This window comes from Malus domestica, chromosome 07 (assembly GCF_042453785.1).
Source record: "Malus domestica chromosome 07, GDT2T_hap1".
In the NCBI taxonomy this organism is placed as follows: domain Eukaryota; kingdom Viridiplantae; phylum Streptophyta; class Magnoliopsida; order Rosales; family Rosaceae; genus Malus; species Malus domestica.
This window is the reverse complement of record NC_091667.1, coordinates 26,506,303-26,516,565: the sequence shown is the minus strand read 5'-3', so window position 1 is coordinate 26,516,565 and position 10,263 is coordinate 26,506,303. Positions and strand designations below refer to the sequence as shown.

The following is a 10,263-nucleotide window of genomic DNA, read 5'->3' as shown; positions in this document are numbered from 1 at the left end:
GAATTTGTCACGTCATGAATTTAGAAAGAAAAAAAAAATTGGGTAATCAATTCGGACGAGGATTGTCTGCCATTCACTTCTGGTGCCCTCTTATTTGTGTGATCACGGTTAAACCATGTCAATATTTTATATTACTATTTATTTTTATCTTATTATATCTATAAAAAAACAATATAAATGTTAATGTAGCTTAATCATGACTACACAAAACAGGAGGGCACGAGAAGAGCACCGGAAGTGGAGGGCTGACAATCTTTGTCCAATCAATTCTCAACAACACCAAGTCCATATTATTTTTTGCACAAGTTTTTTTATTTGTTTTTTGCCATCTCATATTATTTATAATTAAAACTAACTTGCAATAATGAAATAGAAAATAAATAAAATTTGAAGTCAATACTTTATATAAAAGGAAAATAAATGAAAAAAACTTGAAAATTTTGAAATTTAACGATAACGATAAAATAAATGGTAGTGAATAGTACCAGAATTAACTTTTTAAAGTAAAAGTATGATTTTTTTGTTAAAGTGAACGGTGTGCAGAACTTCTCTACTTAAACGTCAATTCGGTTCTAGAATTTTGAGATCTCAAATTTTGGTTTCTAAGGGAACTTGCAAATTTCCAGAGTTGTAGCTGCAAGATTCAGTTTCTGCCCAAAAAACGGAAAAAGGTTTGAGCTATGGCTAACTCCGAAATAGCTGTAGTCATTAAGTATCCGGAAGAGAAAGCTGAAGCGACTTTACCTGCCCAGAACCCGAAAGAGAAAGCTGAAGCTACTTCACTTGCCGAGAACCCGAAAGAGAAAGTTACAAGGTTAGATGTTTTTTAAATCTCTGAAGTCTGACATGTGAATCGTATTCAGAAATCACCGGGGCAGAATAAACTTTGTATCTAAATATGTAATTATACCAACAAAGAAAAATCTAAATATCCAATAGGCCAATTTCACATGTTTAAGCATATTCAATGACATAAAAGGCTTCTATCTGATAGGCACATTAATATATATACATTGCCTTGTGTTTTGTCCAGTAATAATCCTGATTCAAGTTCCAAGGACATAAGGGAAGAATCTGCCGTGGAAGATAACCATGAATCGAACATATTCTCACCGAAGGTGGACAAGAATCCTAAAAAGGAGTCTTTCCTTCAAAATTACTGGAAAAAGATATTTGTAGCATCATGTTTGTGTGGTGTTTTAGTGGATCCATTATTCCTCTACGTGCCGTTAATCAAGGATGATGTAAAGTGCCTGATTTTGGATCAGAAGTTGAAGATAGCCGCTGTTATTTTAAGATCAGTCACCGATCTTTTCTATATATTGGACATTATATTTCGGATTTATGGATCTGAGAACTATTCGGATTTTATCAAGCAACTTCTTACACCACGCAAGCTTCCACGTTCAAGACTTATCCGGAGATCTTGTGTGCCAACGATAGCCAAGGCAATATGGGGGTCAAATGATATCTTAATCGACATTTTAGCCATTCTTCCCCTTCCACAGGTAACTTAGAGAAGCCCCTCTCCTCTTGTTGGAGTTAATTGATTTCCTAATCTCTCTATTTGTTTACTTGCAGCGGGCTTTTCATGTTAGGATATTTTTTCATTATTAAACCGTGAAAAATTATTTTCTCCATGTTAGGAATATATAGCCAGTCATGCTTCTCTCAAAAACACTTTTATCTTAGATATAATTAGATATAAGTCCATTTATGGACTTAAAAGTCATTATATTTTTAAACTTGTGCTTTGTAATAAGACCCATAAATCAGAACCGTTAAGGAACTAAGACAAACAAAAAATTAGAGTTCACTAACAAACCAAATATACAAATCAGGTTAATTCACACAATAACTCTATGCAAAACAAATTCACACAATAACTCTATGCAAAACAAAAAAGGTTTTTATCACAAATGATCTTTAAAATTGACTATCACCATCAAGATAGTCATTGAAATTGAAAATCAATCAATGTAGTCCTTAAAAATAGGTGTCGCAAATTAATATAGTCATTTCATCACAATTCTATTAAAAAAATCAGTTAAGTGTTGATGTGGCACATAAATGGCCCCATAAGTCTTTTTTTTCTTACAAATGGTTCTTGAAATTGATCATTGACATCAAAATTGTCCCTGAAATTGATCCACAACGTCAACATGGTCCTTGAAATTGATCCACAACATCAACATGGTCCTTGAAATTGAAATTTGATCAATGTAGTCCCTCAAGTAAGTGTCTCAAATCAATGTAGTTCTTCCGTCACAATTTTGTCAAAAATTTTATTATGTGCTAATGTGACACATAAATGGGTCACACAAGTCTAATTAAATTTTAAAAAAATACAAAATAAGCTTAATAATTTAATAGTTAATAAAAAAATTGTCAATCAAAAACCCAATCATGCAATCACCTTCGATCTCAGTTCACATTTCTATACCTCCTTCACTCTCTGTTCTCACTAAAAAAAAAAATGTCCCAATGCACCAATCTTTACACACTTCGACACCCTTCACCAAATTGAACCTGGATCGAGATCACCTTTGATGACGGCTTGGCCCATTAGCAATGACTTCTGGGACATCATCGTTAACATTTAGGCGATCAACATCCTCACAAACTTAATCTTGGAGAGCTTGTTCGGTGCTTCCCTGGTGGTTTAGTGATGCAAAGAACGACGAGGTTTGCCTTGAGATAATGAGCTTATAACCGAGGTGCATCCATTGTTGGTTGAAAACTATTTCCACACCATTTTTTAGGCATTGGTTAAGCCTTGTGTGTTTGAGAATTTCTGGAAGTAAGCTATCTTCGGAGTAGGCCCTACCATAAGAGAAAAAAAAATTCCATTGTGCAAAAAGGTATTTAGACATTCATCAGCACAAAACAAATTTTTTTATAGTATTGTGATTGAAGGATCATATTAATTTGTGACACCTATTTTCAATTTTAGGGATCATATTGATGGTGTGGGTGAATTTTAGGAACAATCTTAATGGTGTGGGTCAATTTCAGGGACTATTTGTGATAAAAACCTGTACATCTTGTGAGGTCCATTTATGTGCCAAATCAACACTTAACGGATTTTTAAACAGAATTATGACGGAATGACCACATTTATTTGCAACATCTATTTTCAGGGACTACATTGATTGATTTTTAATTTCAGAGACCATCTTGATGGTGAAGGTCAATTTCACGAATCATTTGTGATTAAACCCGGTCCAATCTTTGAAATTTGGCATTTCTAATAAATCAAATCTTCAGAAAGTAGCCCTCTACCACAGTGGTGGAGAGGAGTGTTGCCTTTGCACCCAAATTGGGTTTGAACCCGGTCGGCTATCTAATTTAACAAATCTGTTGTATGACAAAAATAATAAAAAAATAAATAAAATCTTCAAGTTAATCCAAACGGTAACGTTCCAAGTTGGAGCCGGAATTAAAGACGATGGGCATTCAAAAGAAGAGAGGTGAGAAAAACCGTTTCATTAGAGTGGCACTTGAGAGAAAAACTTGTGTAGAGCTTAACTTGCAGCTAGGCGATGCTACGTAGCACTATCATCTACTCAAAACTTGCCACATGATAAGCTTTAAATATAAATTTTTTTCCCATAATTTTATACTTAAAGTTTTCATAATAAATAATTATTTCTAAATAATATCTAATTCATCTGATTTTCTATAATTTTCCTTTCTTTCTCCTTCTCCTTCTCCTTTTATTCTTGCCCTTTTTTAGCTCAAGTTTTCTTCTCAGCTTGTTCCACTTCTTTTCATACCTTTCTTCAGAAATATATGCAGCAATGGGGAAAAAAATTCATTTTATAATCACAGAAACCATTAACTGTGTTGTGATTGAGAAAATCAACTACCCTACAAAAAAACATCGCCTACATACATTTTGCAGTGTTCTCAAAATTGGCCTAGGCGGGCCGCCTAGGGGATGGAAGGCAGCCAACCGCCGCGCTTAACTCTTAATCGGCTACAAAATCAGAAAGTAGATTAGGCGAGCGTTGGACGGGATTAGGCAGGACTAGGCGGAGATAAGCAAGTCTGGGCAGGGCTGGGCGGGGTTGGGTGAAGACTAATCGGGCTTATATGAAGACGCCAGAATCTGCAATTTTTTTTGTTGTAGAGACGGCTCTGCGAAGAAGAAGAAGACTGTTCCCAGACTGTTCCTTTTTGCACGATTCAATTAAGATGGTCCCACCATCTTTTATGCTGCAACATTTTCTTTGAAATGGTCCCCACCATTTCTTATACTTTTCAATGTTTTCATTACTTATTTTTTATTTTTTATTACTTTTCATTCTTTTTTTATTTTTTATTGCAACTCTTTTCCATTACTTTTCATTCTTTTTTTTTTAATTTTTTTGTTGTAATGTTTTATTATTATTTTTAAAGATCATACCATATTTTTATTATGTACCTAAAAATTCTTATCCTTGAATTTCATTCAATTATAATTTTTTGTAAGTGTCAATATGCACTTATTTACAAGATATACAAGAAATTTACCTAAATCCGCCTAAGTGCCCGCCTAGATCCCGCCTAGGCACCTAGGCGCTAGGCGCTAGCCCGCCACCCGACTAGCGCCTAACGTTTTTTAGAACCTTGATATTTTGTTATCTTCTTATGTGGTTTTAATTTTTGTACATTATATTATGAGAATTTTTTGTTTGAAAATGGTAGTTTCGACTTTTATCATCATGGTTGGATATTAGAGCAGTTCCACCGGGGAACCTTTAGGCCAGCACCAAGCCAAATTATTGGCCCGACACCTAGCCAATCCACTCCGGCAGAGCAGATAGGCTGGCACCCAGCCCAAGCTGGTCTCTAGGCCGGCTCAGAATGTGCTGAGCCTTTGCCCGGCCTACATGATGCCAGGCGATACCGCCACGCCTCCTTGAGCTGAATTCGAAGCTCTCTGCTTTCCTTGCACCACCACCCGAACTCGAGCTTCCATATCCAAAGCCCTCCCTCTTGGTCTTGGGCTGTTGCTCGGAGCTGTAGCGATTGAATAGATCGGTGACGAAGCAGCTGACATCATGGTCTGAATCGGAGGCGGTGTCGGAGAACCAGTCGCCATTGGAGGAGTTCCGGGGATCGAGAGGATCGACGACAAAGGGTTTGCAGTTTTGGTTGGCGCACCAGAGGGTGAGGGGATCGGGGAGGAGGGTTGGGTGGGATTGCGGGTCGTTGGGTTCGTTTGGTGGTTGCAGCTCGTGGGGTAGAGCCGAACTTGGGTAATCTCACATGGGTTTTGGCGGTTTGAAGAGAAGAAAAAGAAGGGAAAAAAAAGTGGTGAAACTGTGCTTGACAACACAGTTGGAAAATCAGGGAAGAAAAAGAAGAATGGAGTCCAGAGAGTACTTTCATAAAAAATATTATTTTATAATAAAAATTAATAATATTTTAATAAAATTGACTAGACTATTTAGTTTTAGGGGTGAAGATGCATTTAGCATATTACTGTTCATTGAGGTCTATCACTATTTACTGAGTAGATAAATGCGATGGGTGCTAGCGCATTTGTGTTAGGGGTGGAACTGCTCTTAGAGATTCGTGAGTGAATCAAGTCAAGTTCATATGATGAAATCAGCTACCGAATTGAGGGGAAAAAAAAAGGATAAAATGGTTGCATTCTAATTTCCATGATATGAAAAGTTAGACAAGGTGGGTTCCTATTTTTTTTTTTTTTCCAGATTTTTCGAAGAAAATCAACAAAACAAAGGAGGGGGAAGAGAAGACAATACGCGGCTGGCAATCGGACAAGAAAAAGGAGGAGTTGAGGGAAAAATGGGACATTAGATAATTTTAAGGGGCAAGAGAGAGGCAAGGGGCAGCAGGCTGATGAAGGCGGGCCAGTGGGCAAAGCCCAAAAGAAAAAATATATCCTTTGTTGCGGGTTGAGGGTGTACCAAGCCCAATTGGGCTCGGGTTGGGTTCCAAAACACCCCAGCGTGTGCTGGGTGTAGTCGCCGGGGAAGGAGACCGGCGTTGCCGCTTCAGGCGGCTGAGTTTTGGGACGGGGACCTCGATGCAAGCTCGTAGTTCAACGGCGAACCTCTTATGTCTGACGGATAAGGGTATCTCGACGTCCACGAACCAAGAACCCACGGATTCGAAATTGGAATTTCAAATCCCGGTGAGATTCAAAGGAATCTCGGCTACGGAGCTGTCCGAGATTACGGCAGGTCATCGGGGATGGCTGGACGTCAGAAACAGGGGGTGAATCACGGTGGCTGGGATCGGCTTCAGGCGAGGCCCATAATGGTCCATCAACGACGCGTTTTGCGTCGTGCTTCTGGTTCTGGTTCTGGTTCCGGAGACCACGGCAAAGAGGGGGTGCCGCAAGGAGAGAGAGTGGAGAGATTGTTGAATGCATATACACAACCACAATTAAGAATATTCATAACACAACTTGGTATATATATGAAATTAAAACGGCTCAATATGCTTAATATCTTAATTATTGATTTACAAGTTTATTATTGATGATAATTAGATTTGAGTGTTTGTAATCAATGTACGTTCTCCAGGTAGTAATTCTCATATTCTTTTCAAATATGAGGGACTTGAGATCTTTGACTACAAGGATGTTTATCATGAACCTTTTTGCTCTGTTACAATATGTGCCACGAGTTCTTCGCATCTACCTTTCATGTAGTGAACTGAAAAAGATTCCTAAAGACGAGATTAAGCAGACACCCATATGGATTAAAGCTATACTGAATTTCTCGATGTACATCATTGCCAGTCACGTAAGTCTCATTATATACTGAACTCCTAAAAGTTTTATTAAAGTTTGCTTAAATAAATTAACATTTAGGTTCTTATTCATTCATTCATTAGTGGGATCTGCTTCAATGGGAATATGAATCCCAGTCGGAAAACAGTTGTGAAGTTGTCTGTTATTTATTTTATATTATTGATCATTTTTCTAATATATGTGGATCTTACGTACATAAGTGGAATCTATGTACTTCTATCAAATAAGTGGTTAGCAAGTGTGATACAAATAAATTTTTTTATCCGATCTAGTAAACTTTATTAAGACAACTTTTTTTATAAGACCTGTTATTTAATTTGTTACTTTAAGTGACGTTGCATTTAATTTTTGTGAATATATATTTTACAGTATTTTCTACAGTCTGATCTAATTAATTAACTTGTTGATTATTTAGGTATTCGGAGCCGTATGGTACTTTTTTGCTATTCAACGAATGATGGAGTGTTGGCATTCTGCATGTCGAAAAGAAGATGGATGTGACAGCAGTAGTTTTGGTTGTCATGACCATCACACATTTAGAAACATTAAAATTCTAAATGATTTATGCCCTATAAATCCGTCAGACGCAAAAATGTTCGATCTTGGCATTTTTACTAGTGTTCTTGAATCCGGCATAACAGGATCAACCAATTATTTTCAAAAGTTCTCAAACTGTTTCTGGTGGGGCTTACGAAATTTGAGGTTGGTACATTTTCTCTTGTTTGTTTAGACATATATATAATGCGGAACTATGGCATCACAAAAAATATAAAAAACACAAGTTTTTACAGAAGTCTTAGATGTGGGGAAGTGGTCTTAAGTATTAATTGACACACCCCGTCCCGAAAGAGGGCATGCTGGCCGTCACGTGAGAGTGACGTAACCATTTGCACATAGAATGCTAGGTTGTAAATAACTGAAATTAGTGGTTTTCGTTGACTCGTATTTTATTATTAAATTGTTTCCGCTTGCGTTATGGTTACGTCACGCTCACGTGACGGCCAGCACGTCCTAGTCTTCGGGTTAGGGTGTGTCATTAATTCTTTAGTGCTCATATGTTTTGCTCATTGAGCTCTTATTGTAATGCAAGTCATATGTTTTGTAATTCCAAGAGGATCTCCATGAATTGCCTTTAATTACTATATATTACCATGTTTCTTAGTCTTCCGGAATTCCCATGCTAGAAAAATGGTTGTAGACTTTCTTACTTGGAATAAATTAAAAGTTAGATTTATAACTTCATTTCATTTTTGCAGTTCCCTCGGTTCAAACCTTGAACCCAGTGTAAATGGATGGGAAAACCTCTTTACGACTTCTATTTCTATAATTGGTTTGCTCCTGTTTTTATATCTCATTGGAAATTTGCAGGTTTGTGCCGAATCTTAATGCTATAATTTTGTCATTTTCCTAATTACATGGATCGTTGGCTGGTTTTAAATTTTAATTAGGAATGATAAATAACTAACTGTTAATTAATCACGTAAAACGCGAGCTGTGAAGTAATGAACTGACCACCTATTTGTTGGTTTGGTTGCCGTGGATAGATGTATATGCAATTTGAAAATGCAAAAAGAGAGGAGCATAACCGCAAGTTGCGACTGACACGAAGGACGGAACAGTTTGGTCCAGAAATAGAGTTGTGGTTATTTAAAAATGGCATTCCGACAAAGTCGCATAAGGAGATGAAGTCGCAGGTCAGTGAAAAGGTACAACAAGCAATTGAAGGGAACAGGGATGTTAATTTGGATAATGTTCTGCCCACTCTTCCCGCTGATTTTCAAAGCCGTATAAAAAAATGTTCGCCCTTGACTAAGCTCAAGCAAGTGAGTTTCCTCGATCCAAGCCTTGGACTTAGTTTAAGCAGTAGCTTTGCCATATGTGACAAGATTTATTCGAAGCATCTTTGATGGGATATGCAAAATGTTTTAAAATTGATGTTTTACATTTTTGGTTTGCCAGAAAACTCTATTGAACAGATGTAAAATATGCATTTTGGCCGAAAAATGTCAATATGCAAATTTACAATTTTTTATAATCTTTTTACACCCACTGCGCATTGAAATGCATCTTATGTACTAATCACAGGTGTTTAGTGGGCTGGATGAAATTGCATTGAAAGAAATGTGTCAGTATCTTAAGCCCAAGAAATTTATGAAGAATGATATCATTATTGAACAGGGTAAACCACTCAAAGAGATGGTCTTCATTATGGATGGACTTGTAGACATTGAAAAGAGAAATTCAAATGGTTCTTGTAATACTTCGCAACGAGGTGCAGGAGAATTATGTGGACAAGATCTTCTTCTACGTGGATCTCGGTCAAATGGGGAGTATGCTCAGGCGTTTGGACAAGATCTTCTATGTGAATATCGGCCAAATCGGGAGCATGCTAAGGCGTTTGGTGATGTTGAAGCCCTCGTTATCATGGCTGAAGACATGGAGAGTGTACGCTCTAGATTTAAACAGCAAATTGATGCTTATGAACGTTATTTACATGTTGATGCTTATGAACGTTATTTACATGTTCACAAATCAGAGCCCAAACGTCAAAAAGTAGGGGGGCGGAAGCGAAGTCATGACATTGAATTAGAGATTAGCCAATCATGTTAGTGCTAGGTGTATGTAATCTGATAGTTTGTTGTATTCGTTTCGGGACCATTTTTGTTCTCCACCATTAACTATGGTAGATGCTCACCTCCTCTTAATAGCTTGCCACATGTCCCACTAACTAACTAGAGTTAACTTTATTATTAAATATATTTGAAAAAAAAATTAATTGAATATTCAACCCGATCCAACCCTGAAAATTGAGAAATACATCGTCCTTCCCATCCCCTTCGACCAAATAGCCACCGCCACCCATGACGCAACCTTGGTGGCGGAGACCAACACCCACCCACCTTGGCAGTGTCGTCGCCCCACCAATTGCAATGTCGTTTTTCACCGACTAGATTCGCCATCATCTTCCTCCTTGAAGAGAAACTTGAAAATAAGTCATGTGATGTGCCTTGCACATGGCTTATTTTGGATAAAAAAAAACTTAATGGAGTTAGGGTGAGATGGCAAATAAATGGTTTTTGAAATTTGATATGACAAATCGCTTAAAATTTTAGTTTATACGACAAATTAAAAAGAGAACTTCTAGACCCACTCCACTAACCTATTTTCCCCTCCACATTATAAGAGCAAATTGTAACTATGATCCCTTAACTATGACTGAATTGTAGCTATAATTACTCAACTAAAAATCTATTAATTTGGTCCTTCAATTTGACAAAAGGTGTAGCATTGGTCCTTCCGTGGTAACATTGTTAAGTTTTTCGCCAGAATACTGGTGTGGTAGGCAAATGGACCCATGATTAATAAAATACTATATGAAAATTTTAAAAATAAAAAATTTTAAAAACTAAAGAAAAGAACTTTCCTTTTATCTCTTTCACCAGTAACAAGGCCGCCAACACCAAACATTGTGCCTAATTCTCTCCTTCCTCCAA

The 10,263-nt window shown here is 37.2% G+C and overlaps 1 protein-coding gene across 3 annotated transcripts; it reads left to right on the top strand.

Annotated features, from left to right (window-relative positions):
* The first annotated feature begins 525 nt into the window (after positions 1-525).
* Positions 526-9,474, top strand: LOC103421313 (cyclic nucleotide-gated ion channel 1-like). Of its 3 annotated transcripts, none has more exons than XM_008359349.4 (7): positions 526-814; positions 1,034-1,508; positions 6,540-6,761; positions 7,185-7,471; positions 8,026-8,137; positions 8,314-8,592; positions 8,948-9,474. In XM_008359349.4, exons 1-7 carry the CDS (start codon positions 681-683, stop codon positions 9,377-9,379), a joined length of 1,941 nt encoding a protein of 646 aa, XP_008357571.1. In that variant the 5' UTR covers positions 526-680; the 3' UTR covers positions 9,380-9,474. The 3 variants fall into 3 exon arrangements, with proteins under 3 accessions (XP_008357571.1, XP_008357563.1, XP_008357577.1); XM_008359341.4 differs by having other exon boundaries at positions 8,855-9,474; XM_008359355.4 differs by lacking the exon at positions 6,540-6,761 and having other exon boundaries at positions 557-814; positions 8,855-9,474.
* The last annotated feature ends 789 nt before the right edge of the window (positions 9,475-10,263 follow it).